Source organism: Chlorocebus sabaeus, chromosome 26 (assembly GCF_047675955.1).
Source record: "Chlorocebus sabaeus isolate Y175 chromosome 26, mChlSab1.0.hap1, whole genome shotgun sequence".
Lineage (NCBI taxonomy): Eukaryota > Metazoa > Chordata > Mammalia > Primates > Cercopithecidae > Chlorocebus > Chlorocebus sabaeus.
Window position 1 is genome coordinate 47,981,140 of NC_132929.1, and position 22,147 is coordinate 48,003,286.

Here is a 22,147-nt window from a genome sequence, read left to right on the forward strand (position 1 = left end):
CTCAACCTCGTCACGATCCCTTCTTCCAGGAAGGGTTCTGAGAACACCCAGGACAGGAACAGGCTTGCTCTCCCATCACTGCCTGTAGCAGCTTTGAGACGAAGCGGGGATGTGGAGGGCCAAAGGCCTATCTTCCCAAGACCTACCAAGTGACTCTGGCCACAGGCAGTGGAACCATGATGTGCTCCAGGCCCAGGAAAAGCCATCGCAAGCTGAGCAGCAGCCTCTTTAGAGTGAAAAGATGAGCCAGCCTGTCAGATTCCCTTCCTAAGGAATCCTAACTGGGAAATCCATGATGTGGGGGTGTGCAGCCAGGAGGAAACAGGTGAGAGAGAGCAGGCAGGTGCACGCAGCAGCTACACTAGAGCAGAACCTCTGGGTGGCCACGGAGACTGGCTCTAGAGCGAGGGAAGAGGGGGCAGGAGGCAGAGAAAGAGAAGCAGGGGGCCATGGGCCAGGCCTCCAGTCTAGGAAAGCACGAAGAGGATCTGCTCCCCTAGGATGCCCATTAACTCCTTCTATGTTTGTGTCTCTACAAAATGGCACGCAGAGAAAAAAATAATCCCCTCTGTGACCTGCAGATCATCAGGGCTACTGTAAGGATCTGCAAGAGGTCTTGACTCAGTCTGGGGTGGGGCTGGGGACACTCACAGCCCTGCCCACTGAGCAGCACATTCCCCACTAGCGCCACTGAGCGCTGTGTTAGCCTCTGTCCCATCACATCCTTGGAGGATACCTAGAGGGGCCTCTACCCACGCAAGTGAAGATGGGGGCACCACTGGGCCTCAGAGGCACCCAGAAAGCTCCATACGTGTCCTCCATGCCTGAATCTTTCCACTGGGACTACAGTCCAAGGCACCAGCTGCGGCAAGGCCCTCTCTACACCTGGGCCACACCCAGTGACTGCCTCCCACCGCCATGGGCTCGGGGGCACGACCCGATCGCAGCTCTGGCCCAGCCACGCTCAGGGTCCCTCCTTTTCCTCTCCTCCCTCCACCAGAGGTTAGAGGCCAGCAATCGCTGCCCGCTCCTGCCCAGAGCTCAAAGGCCTGTGCAGTGAGAACAGTCGCCACAGAGACAGACAGGGACAAACAGCTGAAACCGGGAAGCTTTCCTCTTGGGGATATCCAGGATTTCCTACAAAGCACAAGCCAGATCACAGAGCCAGCCCTGCAAAGAGTGCCCTGCTGGCTGCTGGCTCCGTCCCATCATGCCCGCTGCTGCAGCGGCATCTATTTGAGCTGGCACCCCCGGGTCTGTTCACAGACCACTTTTTCTTGGCAGGCCACTTGGGGCTTGGCCATTTCCAGACAAAAAGCTGGTCATTCAGGTCTAAAAACAGACTTGCATTCATTAAGGAACAGAGTGCCCCTGTGCTCTTGCTGGCCACCCTCCGGCCAGGCCTGCTGAGTGGGGGGGCCACAGACAGGCTGAGCCGCTCAGACGCCCCCACTCAGGGCTGCCAGGGGCTGTGGCTACTCTGGGGACAAGTCAGTTCTGTCCAACGTGGATACTGTACAGATAGCCCACCCCAACCACCCTGGGACACCCACCTCAGAATCACTGTGGCTTTGTGGATCCATCAGGCTCTTCTCAGGACCATAGGCAAGTGTGAAGGGTCTTGGGGTCCTGAAAGAGCCTGGGGCTGGGGACAGGAAGACAGGGATGCAGGCCTGAAACTGCTTCTCATTGCTGAGGGGCCTTGAGTAAGCCACTCTTCCTTTCTGGGCCTCAGTGACTCCTCTGCAAAGGGGTGAGAAAGTCACAGCCCAGGAGGGACAACAAATGTTGTCTGAGGGAAAAAAGCGGAGGCCAGGAACTGTATAAACTGCAGATGGCCACTGGCCCTCTGTGGTCAGATGAACCCCCATCCCAGGAGGGACCTCTATCAGGGCGTCCTGACTCAACCATGGAGGGCAAGGAAGACTTTTCTGAAGATGCACAGCATTGGAGCTCCAAGGGATGCTAGCAAAATGGAGAAGGGGGATGCTGGGTGGAGAGGGTCACTGTAGAGGGGTTGCCATATACAAAGGCCCCAAGGCCAGAAGTGCACAGCATGTGTGAGGAAGCTACATAGAGCCTTGGGTCTGGAGGGCAGAGGTGAGCAGTGAAGTAGTAAGCAACAAGGCTGGAGGGGTTGGCAGGGCCAGATTATGCAGGGCCCATGGGCCTCTATAATGGTTTTGGTCATTATCTTAAAAGCAATGGGAAACCAATGTGGAGATTTAAACAGGAAAGTATATTATCAACTTTGTGTGTTAATTGCTTCAAAGTAATCCCAAGGAAGTGGGGCAAGGGAGTGGAGGGTGAATATTGATGAAACAGGAATGACTCGTGTTGCTGGTTATTGTAGCTGGGCGATGGATACATGGGGATCCACTGGACAACTCTCTCGTCCTTTGTTGTGTTTACAGTTTTCCATGGAGAGAGATCAGGTGAAAGGCTATAACTCAGCAGACAGATGATGTCTTGGACTGGGTGGCAGTAGTGATGGAGGGGCAGGGATGGATTCGGAATATGTATTTCCAAGTAGAATCGATCTGACGTGGTGATGAATTGGATGAGAGGTAAAAAGAAGAAGGTGTCAAGTATGACTCTAGATTTCTGGCTTAAGTGAGTAGGATAGTGGGCTGTTATGCTGAGACTAAATGAGGTAAAAACGGACTGGAAGAAAAGCCTAGTTGGAAGAAACAGTCACGAGTTCAGCCTTGAACGTGTGTGAGAGACATTGAAGTGGAGATGTCGAACTATATATGACTAAGAAGCTCAGAAGAAAGGGTTAGGCAGGAGGGATAAATTTCTGAGTTACTGGCCTATAAGTGAGAAGACGAGCTAGTAAGACTGCACCAGAGAAAGTGGGTACACAAAGAACAGAAGCTATCAACAAGAATGCCAAGACTTAGGGGGAAATAAAAGTCTTTTCAACAAATCATGCTGGGACAACTGAATATCCACATGGAAAAGAATAATATGACCTTTAGCTCACACTGTATACAAAAATTAGTCAAAATTCAGCTGGGCACAGTGGCTCATGCCTGTAATCCCAGCACTTTGGGAGGCCGAGGAGGGTGGATCACTTGAGGTCAGGAGTTTGAGACCAGCCTGGCCAACACGGTGAAACCCTGTCTCTACTAAAAATACAAAAATCCGCCAGGCGTGGGGAAGCACGTCTGTAATCCCAGCTACTCAGGAGGCTGAGGCAAGAGAATTGTTTGAGCCCGGGAGGCGGAGGTTGCAGTGAGCTGAGATCACGCCACTGCACTCCAGTCTGGGTGACAGAGTGAGACAGTCTCAAAAAAAAAAAAAAAAAAAAAAGTCAAAATCTGCTAAAACTAGGAAACTCTTAAAAAAAACATAGGTGTAAATCTTTATCTTTATGACCTATCAGGCAATGATCTCTTAGATATGACACCGCAAGCACAAGAAACAGAAGGAAAAAACAGATAAATTAGATCGCATCAAAAATAGAAATGTTTATGCTGTTAATATCGTCAAGAAAGTGAAAAGACAATCCACAGAATGGGAGAGAATATTTGCAAATCATCTGTCTGATAAGGGATTAGTATCCCAAATATATAGAGAACCCTTATAACCTTGAGGACATTATGTTAAGTGAAATAAGACAGTCACAAAAAAACATATGAATCCATTTAAATTAGGTATCTAGAGTAGTTGAATTCATAGAAACAAAGTAGAATGGTGGTTGCCAGGGCCTGGGGGCAGAGGGGATAATGAGTTGTTGTTCTTTGGGTATAGAGTTTCAGTTTTGCAAGAAGAAAAGTTCTGAAGATTGCACAATAATGTGAATATAATTAACACTACTGAAATGTGCACTCTGTTGCTCAGGCTGGAGTACAGTGGCGCAAGCATGGCTCACTGCAGCCTCAACCTCCCTGGGCTTAGGTGATCCTCCCACCTCAGCCTCCTGAGTAGCTGGGACTACAAGTACATGCCACCACGCCCAGCTATTTTTTGTATTTTTTGTAGAGACAGGGTCACTCTATGTTGCCCAGGCTGGTCTCAAACTTCTGGCCTCAAGGGATCCTTCTGCCTCAGCCTCCCAAAGTGTTGGTATTACAGGTGTAAGCCACTATGCCCAGATGGTAGGTTGGTTTTTTTTCCTTTTTCTTAACTACAATTTAAAATTGTTCTAAAAGAACTCTTGACCAGGCGCGGTGGCTCACGCCTGTAATCCCAGCACTTTAGGAGGCCGAGGCAGGAAGATCACAAGGTCAGGAGATTGAGACAAGCCTGGCCAATAGGGTGAAATCCCATCTCTACAAAAAATGCAAAAATTAGCCAGGCATGGTGGTATGCGCCTGTAGTCCCAGCTACTAGGGAGGCTGAGGCAGGAGAATGGCATGAACCCAGGAGGCGGAGCTTGTAATGAGCTGAGATCCGGCCACTGCACTCCAGCCTGGGTGACACAGTAAGACACCATCCCCCCACCAAAAAAAAAAAAAAAGCTAAGTGAAAGAAGCCAGCCACAAAAGACCACATATTGTACAATTCCATGTATAGGAAATGTCTAAAATAGGAAATCCATACAGACGGAAAGTAGATTAGTAGTTGCCTAGGGTTAGAGGAAGGAGGAAATGAGGGGTGACTTCTAATGGTATAGGCAGAGTGTCTTTTGGGGATGATGGTTGCACAACTTTGTGAATATACTAAACACTACTAATTTGTACATGTAAAAAAGTGAATTTTATGGTGTGTGAATGATATTTCAATGAGGACAAAGAGGTGGAGAGGGAAAAGGAGAGAAGAAAGGGAGAAGTCTGGGATCTGTGGAACTGCAATCTTAAAGATTGTGTGGAGAAGGAAGAGGGGAAGTCCTCCAAAGAGATTCTGAGAGAGTGGCCCAAGAAAGAGAGGCTGGGCGCAATGGTTCATGCCTGTAACCCCAGCACTTCGAGAGGCCTAGGCTGGTGGATCTCTTGAGCCCAGGAGTTTGAGACCAGCCTGAGCAACAGGGGAAGACCTTGTCTCTACAAAAAAATACAAATAAATAAATAGCTGGCTGTGGTGGCGAACACCTGTAGTCCCAGCTACTCAGGAGACTGAGATGGGAGGATCACCTGAGCCAGGGGAGTTCAAGGCTGCAGTGAGCTATGATTGTGCCCTGCACTCCAGCCCAGGTGACAGAGCGAGACCATGCCTCCATTTAAAAACAAACAAACAAAAAAAAACCCGGGTGTGTTGGCTCACGCCTGTAATCCCAGCAGTTTGGGGATCACCTGAGATCGACAGTTTGAGACCTGCCTGGCCAACATGGTGAAATCCTGTCTCTATTAAAATAAACAAACAAATAAATAAATAAATAACAACAGAAAGTAGAAAACCAGGTGTAAGGCTGTTATGGAAGCCAAAGGAGTGTTTCAAAAGATGGAGGGGAACGCAGAGCTGAAGTCTGCTGAGAGGCCAAGTAAGAGTAGGACGCAAAGGCAGGCCCTGAATTTACCACTGCAGATGAGTAACTTTGGTCAGGACAACTTTGGTGCAGTAGTGGGGTCTGCTCCTCCTCCTTTTCTCCTAGGCCGGTGACTGCATCCCAGGGATGGACCGGTGAGCACAGGTCTCTGTCCACCGGCAAGGATGCTGCTGAGCACAGCTGGAAACCTGGTCCCAGCCCAGTTCAGTCCACATCCCCTGGGAAACTGCCCTCCGCCCTCCCTTGCAGGAAAAGACCACGGAGATACTGGGAACAGGTAGATAGGATTGCATCTTTCTCTCCTGGTTCCCTGAGGGGGTTGTTTGCCGTCAGGGAGGGAGAGGGACAGCCCTCGCCACGGCCTCACTGCCCGGTTCCCCAGTTCCCCAAGCCACCTTCACCCGCAGCACCTCCACCCCTCGGCTAGCACAGGCACGAACCACAAGTCTATTTTCTGCGCCTGCCTTGGAAAGGGCTGGGAAGCTGGTAAGGCAGCCGCACCCAGCATTCCAGCGCCACACTTAGTGGCTCCAAAGCGGCGCCCGCGGCGGCACTGATCCCGCCCGGCTGGCCCCAGCTGACCATTTGCAGGAGGCTGGTGGTCACAGCCAAAGCTCGCGCACGCCGGGGAGCTGTCGGGAGTGCCGCAGCCGTGCCCCCACCTGCTGGGCCCCCGGGAAAAGGAGCGCGCGCCCCCTCCGAGCGCCTTCCTGGTGCGGTGCCTGCACCACACATGGTAACTGGCCCGACTGAGGATGCCCGCACGGGGACTGGCCGCGAGCCCTGCCCAGGCTCCTGCCAACTCGGCTCCCCCAGGCTGGGCTCTGGCCAAGGGTCCAGATTCCTGATCAATGACCCCGTCTTGAGGAGCTTGCTGGGTCCTGGGACCTCCTCCTCCAGGGAGAACCCCAGATTGTCTAACTGCGGGAGCGCTCCTAGGAATGCCCGCTCTCGCCACTGTTATTCAGCCTTGTCCTGGAGCTTCCAGCCACCGCACGCAGGCGAGAAAAATAAATAAAAGGTTCACTTACATGTTAAAAAGGGACAATTATTGTTTGAAGATGGTCAGATAAACTACCTGAACAATACGTAATCAACCGACAAATCATAAAAAAGTGGAGCAGATATTTTTATATTTGGGCATTGAAGTAGGCAGAACTGTGATGGGGTAGACACATAATTAACTCATGGAATTAATTACTGCTTTAACGGTTACAAGATCAATAGATCTTGTCCAGTAAATGGTATTGGGGCAATTGGCTACCTCCCAAATGACTGATTCTTTAACTTGTCAAAATCAATCGTTTTCCTGTAGACCTACAATACAGTTATAAAGTATATGTGGGAAAATAATATATATTCATATGACAACAAAAAGTATATTTTGTTCCGGGTTTTGTTTTTGTTTTTGTTTTTTTTGAGACGGAGTCTTGCTCTGTCACCCAGGCTAGAGTGCAATAGCACGATCTTGGCTTACTGCAACCTCCACCTCCCAGGTTCAAGCAATTCTCCTGCTTCAGCCTCCTGAGTAGCTAGGACTACAGGCACATGCCACTACACCTGGCTAATTTTTGTATTTTTAGTAGAGACGGGGTTTCACCATGTTGGCCAGGCAGGTCTTCAACTCCCAACCTCAGGTGATCCACCTGCCTCAGCTTCCCAAAGTGCTGGGATTATGGGCGTGAGCCACTACTCCTGGCCTGAGTCAAAGTTTTAAAGGAGCAAATTTACCCCAAATTAATTTGTAAATGTTCCAACAGGGTGCACGTGCATGTGCACACATGTGAAAGAGAGTAAGAAAATTTTGAAAAAGAAAATGATGCAAAGGCTTTGCCTTACCAGATGTAGAACAAATTACAAAGGTAGATTAATCAAGTAGTGAGGTAGTAACTGGCCTAGGAAAGACTACTAGATCAATGGAACATAAGACAGTTCAGAAAATGACCTATGAGCATATGAGAATTTAGTACATCACGAAGAACGTGTTTCATACAAGTAAGGAAAGAATGAGTTGTCCAATAAATGGTATTGGGGCTACCTCCCACCATTCACAAAAAGATAATCCAGGGAGATAAAGCACCTAAATGTTTTCTAAATCTGTAAATAGCTAGAATAAAAGAGAATATTTTTAAATATCAGGAAAAGTTTTTCTAAGTAAGATATAAAACCCAGAACACATAAAAGATTTAATTGCATAAACATTTAAAATTTCTGTATATCAAAATTTAAGTGGACAAAGGATGGGCATTCTTCATATGTAGGGAGCTCATCCAAGTCAATAAAAAAAGGTAAACAAACTAATAGAAAAGTGAGCAAAGAATATGAACAAGCAATTTACAAAACTATCTTACCTATCTTATCGGTAAACCCTAAAATTATAGTGCTCAGTATTACCAAGGATGTGAAAATAGTCATTTATTATTCCCCATTATAAGACTAAAGACTGAGTTAACCTTTCTAATATACATCAAATGCCTTAAGAAATACAAAATCTTTTTTTTTTTTTTTTTTTTTTGGAGACAGAGTCTCGCTCTATCACCCAGGCTGGAGTGCAGTGGCACAATCTCTGCTCACTGCAACCTCCGCCTCCTGGGTTCAAGCGATTCTCCTGCCTCAGCCTTCCGAGTGGCTGGGACTACAGAAGCCTGCCACCACACCCGGCTAATTATTGTATTTTTAGTAGAGACGGGGTTTCACTGTGTTAGCCAGGATGGTCTCAATCTCCTGACCTCATGATCTGCCCACCTCAGCCTCCCAAAGTGCTGGGATTACAGGCGTGAGCTACCGTGCCCAGCCAAGAAATACAAATTCTTTAACCCAACAATTCCTTTTAAGACACTTGATGTAAGGAAATAAATGGGCAAAAATGTATATTCGTATGATTAACAATTATGGGGAAAAATGTAGAAATACCAAAATGGTATTTTATCAATATAATGAATTCCTAAGCAATTGATAAAAAAGAGTAAGTTAGGTCGGGCGCTAACTGCACTCCAGCCTGGGCGACAGAGCAAGACTCCGTCTCAAAAAAAAAAAAAAAAAGAATAAGTTAGAGCTCCTATATGTGCTAATATGGAAAAAAAAGGTCCAACATGTATTGTAAGTGATAAGTAGGTACAGACTTAATGCAGTGGCTCATGCCTATAATCCCAGAACTTTTGAGAAGCCAAGGCAGATGGATCACGTGAGCTCAGGAGTTCGAGACCAGCCTGGCCAACATAGTGAAACCCCTCTCTACTAAAAACACACACACACACACACACAAACAACTAGCTGGCTGTGGTGGTAGGTTCCTGTAATCCCAGCTACTCGGAAGGCTGAGGCAGGAAAATTGCTTGAACCCCAGGGGTAGAGGTAGAGTGAGCTGAGGTCGCGCCACTACACTCCAGTCTGGGCAACAAGAGCAAAACTCCATCTCAAAAAAAAAAAAAGAAAAGAAAAGAAAAGTAGATACAGATCAGTATGATATAATCTATAACATAAAAAAACTATACTGAAGGGTGTACATCAAACAATCATGACTACATCCAGGAGAATAAAGAAATGATGTTCACTCTTTATATACTTTGTTTTGTTTGAACTTATACTAACAGGTTTGTAATACTTTTAAAATCAAAACCAGTAAAGCTCTTAAAGTAAATTAAAGGCTGGGCATGGTGGCTCATGCCTGTAATCCCAACACTGGGAGGCTGAGGCAGGAGGATCGCTTGAGCCCAGGAGTTTGAGACCAACCTGGGCAACACGGTGAGACCCCATCTCTACAAAAAAAATGAAAATCAGCCAGGTGTGGTGGCATGTGTCTGTAGTCCCATCTGCTACTTGGGAGGCTGAGGTGGGAGGATCACTTGAGCCTGGAATGTTGAGGCTGCAGTGAGCTGCAATCATGTCACTGCACTCCAGCCTGGGCAACAGAGCAAGACCCTGTCTCAAAAAAGAAAAAAAAGGAGAGAAAAACTAAAAAAAAAAAAAAAAGTAAAGTAAATTAAAGATATAAGTGATATATACATTTTGAGACAGGGTCTCACTCTGTTACCCAGGCTTGAGTGCAGTGGTGCAATATAAACTCACTGCAACCTCTGCTTGCTGGGCTCAAGCAATTCTCCCACCTCAGCCTCCAAAGTCGCTGGGACTACAGGCACGTGCCATCAAGCCTGGCTAATTTTTGTATTTTTTATAGAAACAGGGTCTCGCCATGTTGGCCAGGCTAGTCTCAAACTCCTGGGTTCAAGTGATCTGCCAGCCTCAGCTAGCCTCTGAAAGTGCTGGGATTACAGGGTGTGAGTGAGGCACTGTGCCTTTTTTTTTTTTTTTTAACTTTTTAGATTTTAAAGCTTTAAAGAATACTATCTAATGTTGATCAACATATTGGTGAATGAATAGTCTCACATATCTGTATGGTAGGACAGTATGAAAAAGGTACATAAATTTTATATGTAGACACCTGTCACACCCATAAATTCCATTTCTAACAATTTATTGCTAGGAAATAATTGAGCATAAATTACAATGTATAGTAAGAATGTTCACTGGCCAGGCATGGTGGCTCACGCCTGTAATCCCAGCACTTCGGGAGGCCGAGGCAGGCAGATCATGAGATCAGGAGTTCCAGACCAGCCTGACCAATGTGGTGAAACCCTGTCTTTACTAAAAATACAAAAATTAGCTGGGTATGGTGGTGTGTGCCTGTAGTCCCAGCTACTCAGGAGGCTAAGGCAGGAGAATCACTTGAACCCAGGAGGCGGAGGCTGCAGTGAGCTGAGATCCTCCCACTGCACCTCAGCCTGGGCAACAGAGCTAGACTCCATCTCAAAAAAAAAAAAAAAAAAAAAAAAAAAAAGCTCATTAAAGTGTAGTTAGAGGAGAAAAAAGGAGGTACTATAAATGTCCATCAATAAGGCACATATTGTGTTTTATTTGTAGACTAGAAGGCTATGTAACCATTAAAAATATTTATCAATATTTATTAAAACGTATTAAAAAGTTTATATGAACATGAAAGATAGGATTATATAACATTGGAAAAGCGTTCTGTAGAACAGTTTGCCTAATAAAATACATGTAGAAAGATGCTCACTAAAATTCCAACATTTTCCTCCACGAATTGGGATTTTACATGTTTTTGGTTTTCGTCTTTATACTTTTCTGTATTTTTGGTATTTTTTTTGAGACGGAGTCTTGCTCTGTCGCCCAGGGTGGAGTGCAGTGGCATGATCTTGGCTCACTGCAACCTCCGATGCCCAGGTTCAAGCGATTCTCCTGCCTCAGCCTCCCCAGTAGCTGGGATTACAGGTGCCTGCTACCTCAGCTAGCTAAATTTTTGTATTTTTAGTAGAGACAGGGTTTCGCCATGTTGGCTAGGCTGGTCTCGAACTCCTGACCTCAGGTGATCTGCCCACCTTGGCCTCCTGAAGTGCTAGGATTACAGGTGTGAGCCACCATGCCCAGCCTTTAAGTGCTTTATTGGTTTTGATGTTAAAAGTATTACACACCTGTTAGAATAAGTTCAAACAAAACAAAGTATTCAGGCCACTTTGCCTGATTTTTATAATTAGAATAAACAAACTATTTTCATTTAGTAAAAGAATTTTTAAAAAGGAGGAGAAGGAGAAGGCAGGAAAAAGAATTGTTCCAAAGGCACTGCGATATTATTAATGAATAGACACCTCTGAAATTCAAAATTCCTAAAATCTCATTCTTCACTACATGGAAACTTTCAGAACCAACAGAAAAATAAAGCTTGGTTTTAAAAATGAACTTTGGGCCGGGCGCGGTGGCTCACGTCTGTAATCCCAGCACTTTGGGAGGCCGAGACGGGCGGATCACGAGGTCAGGAGATCGAGACTATCCTGGCTAACACGGTGAAACCCCGTCTCTACTAAAAAATACAAAAAACTAGCTGGGCGAGGTGGCGGGCGCCTGTAGTCCCAGCTACTCGGGAGGCTGAGGCAGGAGAATGGCGTAAACCCGGGAGGCGGAGCTTGCAGTGAGCTGAGATCCGGCCACTGCACTCCAGCCTGGGCAACAGAGCGACACTCCGTCTCAAAAAAAAAAATAAATAAATAAATAAAAATAAAAATGAACTTTGCCAAATCGACATGTGATAAAAATTACACAAGACTAAATATAGTTCCACACACATGCACAGGCACAAACGAGTGCATGTAAAACTAGTGAACTCTGACTAAGGTAGATGGATTATATCAGTGTCAATTTTCTGGTTGTGATACTGTTCTATCGCTATTCAGGATGTTACCATTGGGGGAAACTGGGTGAAGAATACATGAGATCTCTCTGTAGTACTTTATAATATTGAATGTGAATTTACAATTCTCTCGAAACAAAAAGTTTATTTTAAAAAGTGAACTTTGTGCCTGGAAAAGTAAAACAGAGGTAGCTTTTCTTAGAGTTGTAGCTGAATTATCACTAAGAAGCCCCATTTCAGGTTCTCAAAGTTAGAGGCACTGAAAGGAAAGTATGTTTTAGTGAGCACCTACTGGGTACTAGGCCATTACACAGCCAGAGTACCTCTGAAGCAGGTTAGCTGTGAGTCTGTTTTATAGACGGATAATGGGAGGCTCAGAGCCAGTAGTAACTCAGCAGTAACTTGTGGAGCAAGAGTGTGAACCCAGGTCTGTCTGAAAGCTTAGGCTGCCCTATCACATCACACTGACTACAGGGCTGGGAATGGCTTAAAAGACAAAAACCAAACCAAACCCTTATTCAGTGTTCTCCATATCAAGAAACTCCATGTAAAGAAATAAATATTCGAGTGGGTGGGGGGAAAAGGCACATTATAACTAGGCAACAGGAATTTCAAAATGTGTGCCTATACATAAATATCATCTATTAGATCTGTCACTGCAGCCCTGACTATTAGAAAGTTCTTCCTGGCTCGGCGCTATGGCTCATGCCTGTAATCCCAGCACTTTGGGAGGCCAAGGCGGGTGGATCACGAAGTCAGGAGATCGAGATCATCCTGGCTAACACAGTGAAACCCCGTCTCTACTAAAAAAATACAAAAAATTAGCCGGGCGTGGTGGCGGGTGCCTGTAGTCCCAGCTACTCGGGAGGCTGAGGCAGGAGAATGGCGTGAACCCGGGAGGTGGAGCTTGCAGTGAGCCGAGATCGCGCCACTGCACTCCAGCCTGGGCAACACAGTGAGACTCTGTCTCAAAAAAAATTTTTTAAAAAGTTCTTCCCAGTACCTGAATGGACCTCCTTCTAGCTAATAATCCTTCACCAAGGAACAAACCTTTGTCCTCATGTTCCTTCCTTGATAGAACTGGATCTCCACTGCTGGTGTGACCAGGGCAAAGTCTGCACCACAACTCTCTCTTCTCTTGCATCGTCTTGTATTGCAAGATTCATTAACTTTTCCTGTTTCTGTTTTCACATGGGGACAATTGGTTATTTCCCATTCTCCCAAGTCTTCCATCATTATGGATGCAGATTGACAATCTAATGTAAATTACATGCCTCTGAGGTCCAGGCAAGAGTTGGAGAGCGGATCTGTGAACTCCTAGAACTTTGGGCAAAATTGCTGGGTCTGAACAAAGGGGTATGTTTCTGGGAAGAGAGCATTTCGCTTTTATTAGATTCCCAGTGTAGCCTATGACCCCCAAATGATAGCAGATACTCCTCTAATTAGGCAGCTCCTTGGGGAAATGGCTGATTCCAGATCTGAGGAAATGCAAAAAGGAGCCTAAAACGTCTAATCATACCAGAAACTAAGGAAGTCATCGAAGCCTGGAGTCATGGTTCAAGAACTCAGGAACCAACTTAAAGATGGGACCATTTGAGCATCAATAAGAATGGATTAAAACACATCAAATATGTTCAAATCCATGAGATTATAATAACACTGAAATGACTCACTGGCCACCTTGGTGGATACTAGAGCCCATACCACAATTTTGAAAACTAAGAAATAAGAGTCAAGTATTTGTTCTGCCTTTCTAGTACTGGCTATAACTCAGGATAAGCAAATAGTTGAAAAGGGAACACACCTTTTTTTTTTTTTTCTCCAGATGGAGTCTCGCTCTGTCACCCAGACTGGAGTGCAGTGGCGTGATCTCGTCTCACTGCAAGCTCCGCCCCCCGGGTTCACGCCATTCTCCTGCCTCAGCCTCCCTAGCAGCTGGGATTACAGGTGCCCGCCACCACGCCCAGCTAATTTTTGTACCTTTTTTAGTAGAGATGGAGTTTCACCATGTTGGCCAGGCTGGTCTTGAACTTCTAACCTCAGGTGACCCGCCCACCTCGGCCTCCCAATGTGCTGGGATTACAGCAGGAGCCACTACACCTGGCCGGGAACACATCTTTTTATAGGAAGAGTCTCCTAATAAATGATGAAAAACTGGTAGGATTAGACTAATAACCATTTTCCAGTCCCTAATGAAATAATGGGTCAGAATGAAATAATCATCAATGGCTGCTAACATTCTTCAAAGAGAAATAACTGATACTATACGCTTCTTGAAGCACACAATACCATCAGAATCTGACCAAGACTCTAGGTTCAACTCCCAATGTACAGGAAATACATAAATCAAAGGAATGGTTTAAACAACATCAACAAATCAGAGGAAGTTATAGAAAACATAGCCTGGTTTTTTCAACAAATAATTTGCAAGGGAAAAAGAAAGGGAAGAAAAGAGGAAACCACAGATGTAAAGAGATTACAGAGATAAAGATATATAGATTCAAAATGTCAACTCTTTGACTTTAAAGTATAAACTTCATCTGAATCCTTATTAAACTAAATGGTACAAAGACATTTATGAGACAATGGAGGGAATGTAAATGCTGACCAGCTATCAGATTAAGGAGTTACTGTCATTTTTTAGATGTAATAATGATATTGTAGAAATATTTTTTAAAGGCTCTTTTATAGATATATACCGAAGTAGTTTTGGATAAAATAATAGCTACAATTTGTTTCAGAATAATTCAGGAGAGAGGGAGATATATATGAAACAAACTTTACCCATGACTTAATTATTGCTAAAACCGTGAGATGGGCACCTGCCACTTATTACACTATTCTCTCTCCTTTTGAATATGTTTGAAATTTTCCACAATAAAAAGTTAGCAATTCAGAATATAAACATGTTTCAACTTGTTTAATAATGAAGGAAGCGCAGTAGGAATGCCAATTCTAAGTATTGTCACTGGGTTATTTTAAAATAAAATTTCTAAGTAATCCTTCAAAAATTCAAAATTTATTTTAAAATAGCATTTTGTGTGGCCCGAGTGATTACTGGCAGGTTTTGAGTAATCCGGTTAATTCCAACACAAATTAGAAATATCTAAACTTTTTTTCTACAGAAGAGAGAAAAAAAAAAGTTCTAATAATCAGTCACAGTTGTTTGGTCAGGCATACCGCCCAGGCTGCTGTGCGCTCGGTGAGCCAATGAAATGAAATATCAATAGGATCTCTACAATTAACTACTATACCATTGATGTGCCATGTATAGATGTTAGGAGGAAAAGCGATTCATGTTTGATTTAAACTAATTCTTCATGTGATCTTTACTTCAGGTTAAAAAGAAATACAGCCAGCCAAAAACTGCTTAAAAAATTAACAATGTAATTTCAAACATCACTGAAGAAACACTAATTTAGGACAAGGCTTTAAAGATTGGTTCAGTCGCCACAGGTTATTAAAACACGCCTCCAGTACTAAACGATGAAGGAGCATTTCTTTTTCTTTTTTTTTTTTTTTTTCACTCTTGTTGCCCAGGCTGGAGTGCAATGGCATGATCTTGGCTCACTGCAACCTCTGCCTCCCGGGTTCAAGTGATTCTCCTGCCTCAGCCTCCCTAGTAGCTGGAATTACAGGTACCCGCCACCACGCCCAGCTAATTTTTTGTATTTTTAGTAGAGATGGGGTTTCACTATGTTGGCCAGGCTGGTCTCAAACTCCAGACCTCAGGTGATCCACTCGCCTCAGCCCCCCAAAGTACTGAGATTACAAGCGTGAGCCACCACGCCCGGCTTGTGCATTTCTAAACTAATAAAAATGTATAGTCATGGGAAGGAGGGGTGAGGAATCACTTTCTCCTACAGTGGCTTATTTCCCTGAGGACAATGCCTGCCTTTCGGAATCTGTCCCGGAGCAGGCAGGTGCACCTTGGGGAGCTTGTTACTTCTTAATTACACAGGAAGCTCCATTCCCAGGGGTTTCTGCCCTCCCCCTTCTCCTTCCTTTCCTACATCAGCAAATAGCTGGGGAATTAAAGCTTCAAAGGTTGGTGATGACAGGTGGTGACAGACTGATATCCTGAAGTCCAGGTGAATAGCAGCACAGTGGCCAAGGTCAACCTCATTTGAAACTCATACTTGCATCAGAGATGGCTGCAGAATTGCGGGAAATGATTTTCACTTTCCTAGAAGGGAGAAAAATTATTTTCTGGTGTTCAGGCTCACACCAGATATCAGAGTGGAATGCTACACTGTTCTTGACTTCAAGGGCTTTCCATGGGTAGCCACAGCAAAGGAGAAATTATGAAAGGAAATGAAACATCTTCCGAAACTGGGAAGGAAATTGGAGGGAAATTTTTGTTTTGGGAAAATAACAGTTTTATTTTATTCTTTCTCCTAAGCTTGTGATTTTAGTATTCCAAGTCCTTATGCTTGAATTACTTAGCAACAGGGCATGCTTATGCAGAAGACAGGGAAATGGAGAGAAAAGCGCGGGAATACACAAAACTGAAGGTTCCTTAACAGAGTTCATGGTGGAGATCATAGACACTGGTGGAGTTTTTATCCAGAACTTAAAACTTAGGAAATACCTATGATGCCACTTTAGCTGGAAGTAATGGGGACTTCTGATTCCAAATTCATATTTTATTTTTCTTTATTATTTATATATATATATTTATTTTTTATTTTTTTTTTTTTTTTATTTTTTTTTTTTTGAGACAGAGTCTTACTCTGTCGCCCAGGCTGGAATGCAGTGGTGTGATCTCAGCTTACTACAGCCTCTGCCTCCCAGGTTCCAGAGATTCTCCAGCATCAACCTCCCAGGTAGCTGGGATTACAGGCATGCACCACCACACCTGGCTAATCTTTGTATTTTTAGTAGAGATGAGGTTTCACCATGTTGGCCAGGCTGGTCTTGAACTCCTAACCTCAGATGATCCACCCGCCTCGGCCTCCCAAAGCGTTGGGATTAGAGGTGTGAGCCAATGTGCCTGGCTCAAATTCATATTTTAAATGCCTATTTGCAATCAGCAAAGAGCCAGGTATGCTGCATGCTGCTTGCTATAAGGATTTGGCTTCACTGGCTCAAATTTTTTCACTCCACCAAAAGACAAGGCACAGGCCCACTTGTCCAATGACGTTTGCTGAAAATACTGTAGCCTGAGTGTAGACAAACTTCCCCAGAAGTTGCTAGAAGTCTCTAGTTAGCATAATCACTGGATGACTGCATGCAGAAGGCCTTTAGGGAACGTACAGTCCAATCTCCTTACCTTATGGTATAAAGCAGGCCCAGAAAGCGGAAATGATTTGTCCCAAGTCGCAGCAAAACAGGAACAGCGGCCGGGCGCGGTGGCTCACGCCTGTAATCCCAGCACTTTGGGAGGCCGAGGCGGGCGGATCACAAGGTCAGGAGATCGAGACCACGGTGAAACCCCATCTCTACTAAAAATACAAAAAATTAGCCGGGCGCGGTGGCGGGCGCCTGTAGTCCCAGCTACTCAGGAGGCTGAGGCAGGAGAATGGCGTGAACCCGGGAGGCGGAGCTTGCAGTGAGCCGAGATCACGCCACTGCACTCCAGCCTGGGCGACAGAGCAAGACTCTGTCTCAAAAAAAAAAAAAAAAAAAAAAAAAAACAGGAACAGCCTGAGGCTTAGAACTCACTTCTGATTCTGAGTAAGGCTCTTCCCTCCAGCTGATAAACATGGTCCGTGGCAGGCAAGGACCAGAGCGACCCTAAGCAGGTTAGGGGCAGGGTAGAGCCCCCCAGGAGGCACTAACAGCTCAGCAGCTCATGGGAGAGCTTCCAAGAGGCCAGTTGGCAGCAACCTACCTTGGGTACTGCTGACCTCAACCTCAGGGGATTACAGGAGCACCCTAGGTGGATGAATTAGCATGCAAGTCTCTCTGGTCTGTGCCGAAGCTTTGGGGACTTGCTAAATTTAGAAATTTGAGGCCAGGTGCGGTGGCTCACACCTGTAATCCCAGCACTTTGAGAGGCCAAGGCAGGCAGATCACCTGAGGTCTAGAATTGGAGACCAGCCTGAGCAACATGGAAAAACCCTGTCTCTACTAAAAAATACAAAATTAGCCAGGTGTGGTGGTGCATGCCTGTAATCCCAGCTACTCGGGAGGCTGACGCAGGAGAATCACTTGAACCCAGGAGGCAGAGTTTGTAGTGAGCCGAGATCACGCCATTGCACTCCAGCCTGGGTAACAAGAGCAAAACTCCATCTCAAAACAAAAGAAAGAAATTTGAAAGCAGCCAGCAACATCAAGGCACAGATGGAGTTTGAGCTACCCTCTCCAGGCTATTCAGAAAATTCTCCCAAGGGGAAGTTGGGAAGGAGAACTTCTATTTGGTCCCAGCCTAAACTCTCCTGGAAGCTCGGTGGGGCCTCTGTCAGCTTTCCCCTCTGGACCTGCCCATTTGCCCCAGAGGTGCCCACTCAATGCCTGTCAAACTAAAACTTAAACCTAAGTGTCTGCAGCATGGTCTCCAGCCAGCCTGATCAGAAGACTATAGAGGGGGCCAGGCACGGTGGCTCACACCGTATTCCCTATAATCCTAGCACTTTGGGAGGCTGAGGTGGGTGGATCACATGAGGTCAGGAGTTCAAGACCAGCCTGGCCAACATGGTGAAACCCCATCTCTACTAAAAATACAAAAATTAGCTGGGCATGGTGGTGGATGCCTGTAATCCCAGCTACTCGGGAGGCTGAGGCAGGAGGATCACTTGAACCTGGGAGGCAGAGGTTGCAGTGAGCCAAGATTGCACCACAGCACTCCAGCCTGGGTGACAGAGTGAGACTCTGTCTCAAAAAAAAAAAAAAAGAAAAAGAAAAAGAAAAAAGAAGGAGGGGCACACTGACTCCTCACTGAAGAATGGGATGGACACCCTTTATTCTACCTCTCCTAGCAAGGCCATAAGTCTTTGCTCTGAAAGGAGCCAGACTTTAGAGCCGGCTACAGGTGGACATGGGGTGAAGACATCAGGTTGCCAGGGCACCCTCTCTCGTTCCCTAGGAGCCTGGCCCCCTGCAAGGAGGGGCACCTTGAAACAATCAAGCCTAGTGAGTGGGGCGGCAAGCAGAGCAGAGACACAAATGACAGCGCGGTGGAGCCCCACCAGTCCCTTTGAGGATACGGCAGAGGGACCCCCCACTGGGGTCCACACCCCTGTGTGTCTCGGGCTGATTTGGACACAAGGCTCACACATTCACCCTACCTGCTCCAGTGCTAGCTGGCTGAGGATGCCAGGCTGTACCCGACCTCAGGCTGTGCGGCTTGGAACCTGGACCGGGGCAGGAACTGACAGGTTCCCCCAAATAGTGTCACCCCTAGAATCCCAAGACCTCAAGGGGCAGAAACCACAATTCTGGATGTTATGTGTGCAGCGCCATCTCCTGTCTGCCCTGCCTCTTTATCCCTTCCTCCCAAGGCGACTTTGGACCAGGTCTCGAGGCCAGGAGACCGGCCCCAGCCCGCCCGACCGGGATGGGCCTGGCGCCCGGGGGAGGCTGCGTCGTGCTGAGACAGCTCCGAGCTGCCTCCCCGCAGCCGCGGGCCGCTACAAGTGCGGATTCGGCGGCGAAAGGAAAGAGTCTGGCCCTCCAGGGGCCGCAGGGAAAGTCAACCTTTGGGTCGGGGACAATCAGGACTGGAAGTCGATATCGCGGGGAACGAATGATGAATGAATAAATGAAAGGATGAAGAGTGGCGAGGCGGAGATAGGCCATGCGGGGCGTCGCGAGGAGGGTGCCTTTCCCTGCCCGGATGCCGCCGGGACCGTCCCTTATCCCCCAGGTCGCAGCAGGACACCCGGTCCTGGCGCGAACACCCCGCGGGCCCCAGGAGGTGCCTGGGCGCGCGGCGCAGCTCTGGCCCGGAGCCCGCATTCCGGCGGCCGGGAAGTGCCTGCCCCGTGGGCAGAACGCGCCGAGTTGCCGCAGCCCCAGGAGCCGTCCTGCCCCGCGCGGCAGCAGCCCCTCGCGGCGGCCTCCGGAACCCCGAGACCGGCCCCCGGGCCGCAACCCCTTACCTGCCCGCCTCGGCGGCCTCGCTCCGGCTCAGAGCGGTCATCGTGACGCCTGCACCCAGCGGCCCTGACCGCGCGCCCTGACCCAGCGCCCGCCGGACCCCGCCCGCCCCGTCGAGAGCCCGCCCCGCCCGCCCATTGGCGGGTCGCGCGGGCCGGACCCAGCCCATTGGTCGTTCGTCCGTCTCCTTTCACAGCTTCCCCGGCTTCCCTCCTTCCCCACCTTCCCCAGGTGGGGCCCCAAGCTCTGAGCAGATCCTAGCGCTCGGTCCCCCGGACTGGAAGGTCCCGGAGGCCAGGGCCTGGCGCGGTACCTCCTGTCCCTCACGTCAAGGGTATTGTGTCCCCTCTGGACGCTTCTGTCCTCCTAGTCTTGGAGTTTGGGTCCCTCTGCAGGAACTGATTCCGGCCCCTCTCCAACCTAAGTTTCAATTTTACCATGAGTGGGGAACACCAAAGGGGATATTGAACACCACGGTCTGACAGCCAAGTCACCACCACGAGCCCGGGAGTCAGGATGCTCCCACGCACTCTTGCTGGAGTTAACATTGCAGTCTCTAAGGAAATGCACTTTTGGAGGAGTCTGCGAAGGGGATGAAGGTGGACACAAATCAAAGGCAGGGAAGCAGAGGCACAGCTCAGTGTGTGACAATGAGCTGGGCTAAATTGAGCAGTGATAATGGGCCCACAGGTCCTATTCCCCAACTTGCCTGGCCTACAGGCCCTTTCCTCTTCCATCCCCACCAGGTCACTTGGTCCTTGGGAGTGTGATCAGGAGAGGGAAAAGGCACAGGCCAGATTTGGTCCCATTTCCAACTCTCTCCCCCAACCCCTTGGCACTACCGCATCATGGTGGGAGAGCACCAGCAAACAGGAGGGGTCACAAGGGGAGCCTAGGTCCACAACTAAGGACCTGGGAGCAGAACCCAGTCTCAGGCGCCCAGAGCTGACTTCTCCTACAGCCCCATAAGGGATATGCTATTGCAGGGAGACCAAAGTGGAAGAACCACAGCCAGGGCCACTTTGCTATTTAAATTTACCTACCAGAGTGGGAGGGAGGAGGCCTTGTCCCTGCTCTTTCCCATCTCTGGTTCACATAAGCCATGAAGGTCTCCCCGCAGCACTGAAGGGGGCAACCTGTAACCCTAAGATAATCAGCTACTGCTTTCCCAGCGCCTCTGCACCAGGAGGTGGGCAGGATGGCAGGTGACACCACCATAGCTCCACAACGGGGCATGAGGCTGCAGCCATTCCCAGCCTGCTCAGAGGCCAGGGTTCAACCACCTCCCCCTCCCCAGCAGAAAAAAGAAGAAACAGGTGCTTCAGCTGTTGTTTATTGACATACAGGTAGGCTCTATAGCAACAGGCCTGAAGGCGCTGCAGTAGTCGCTGCAGAAGTGGGGGAAAATGGAAGGTGGAGGGTGGAGTGTTTGCTGCAGGCCAGCTGAGTGGAGGGCGGGGACAGGTGTGAACTGGGGAGGCCCAGGGGGCTGGGGAAGCAAGTAAGGGCCAGGGCCAGAGTCAGCTTCAAGGGAACAACAGGCCCGTGCCCTAAGGCCCCTAACTCTCTAGCTGTTTACCCCAGGCCAGGGTTGGGAGTCCTCTGGGCATCCATTTTTTTCTCAAGGAACTGGACGGAGTATACACAGGAAAGGAAGCTGTCACCCTCTTGCCATCTGGCTCCAGGGACCTCCAGTCCAGCATTCCTCCTTCTTCCCTTGATTGGGTGGGGCCACATGATGGGCAGCCAGGCTCTGGGCTGTCCCACTAGAGCAGGCTGCAAACACAGCCATGTTTCAGCGAGGCACTAATCTTCTTCCCTGGTGTCCCAGCCCACCAGTGCCACATTACAGCCCAGAGTGAGTTCTACAAGCGTTGCTGGCCTAATGGATGGGTTGGGGGAAGGGGGTGGGACAGGGGCTGGAGGAAGGGCTCTCAGGTTCATCACGGCACAGGAACAACACGCATGGTGTTGGTGAAGCCGGAGCCAGGGCGCCATCCGGTCAGCACAATGACCACATCTCCCTTCTTGAAGAAGCCTCGGGCCTTGCCTGGAGGAAGAGAAGGGAGATTGGTAAGTAAAAGCCAAGCCAGGCAGGTGTGCACCTGGGCAGCTGCCCCATAGCCCGAGCACTGAACTAGGCTGACTGACCACTACTTCCTCACACCACAAGGTGGCACCAGACTTACAGCCCAGGCAAACAGGAGGGAGGCCCTGAAATGTCCTTATCACTCAGATGGCAGGGTTGGCAGGGACTTTTGGACATCTTTTGCTTCATCCTCCAGAGGGTGCAAAGCCTTGCCCAGGGTCAAGAGCTAGCTGCTTCCTGTCATCCGGTGATACCCTACCTTATACAGGGACAATGGCCACATCAGTACATAATCTGTGTATGCCACCCCACAGCACAGGAGCTGTAGCCAATTTTATTTAAAAAACAAAAACAAAAACAAAACCCTCAGTAATGAGCAGATGCC

At 47.9% G+C, this 22,147-nt stretch overlaps 2 protein-coding genes across 7 annotated transcripts in view; both read right to left on the reverse strand.

Moving 5' to 3' along the window:
• Positions 1-19,764, reverse strand: part of GRAMD2A (GRAM domain containing 2A) — a 41,124-nt gene extending 21,360 nt beyond the window's left edge. The window contains exon 1 of the mRNA XM_008016022.3: positions 19,676-19,764. Coding sequence (XP_008014213.3) covers positions 19,676-19,716 — 41 coding nt within the window. The 5' untranslated portion in view covers positions 19,717-19,764. The remainder of the gene's footprint in view (positions 1-19,675) is intronic.
• Positions 19,765-20,990: 1,226 nt separating this feature from the next.
• The window catches only part of PKM (pyruvate kinase M1/2), a 33,073-nt gene continuing 31,916 nt past the window's right edge, over positions 20,991-22,147 (reverse strand). For all 6 annotated transcript variants that reach the window (XM_038010119.2, XM_038010121.2, XM_073012281.1 and 3 more), the window contains one exon: positions 20,991-21,723. In XM_038010119.2, the coding sequence (XP_037866047.1) occupies positions 21,617-21,723 (107 nt within the window). In that variant the 3' untranslated portion in view covers positions 20,991-21,616. The remainder of the gene's footprint in view (positions 21,724-22,147) is intronic.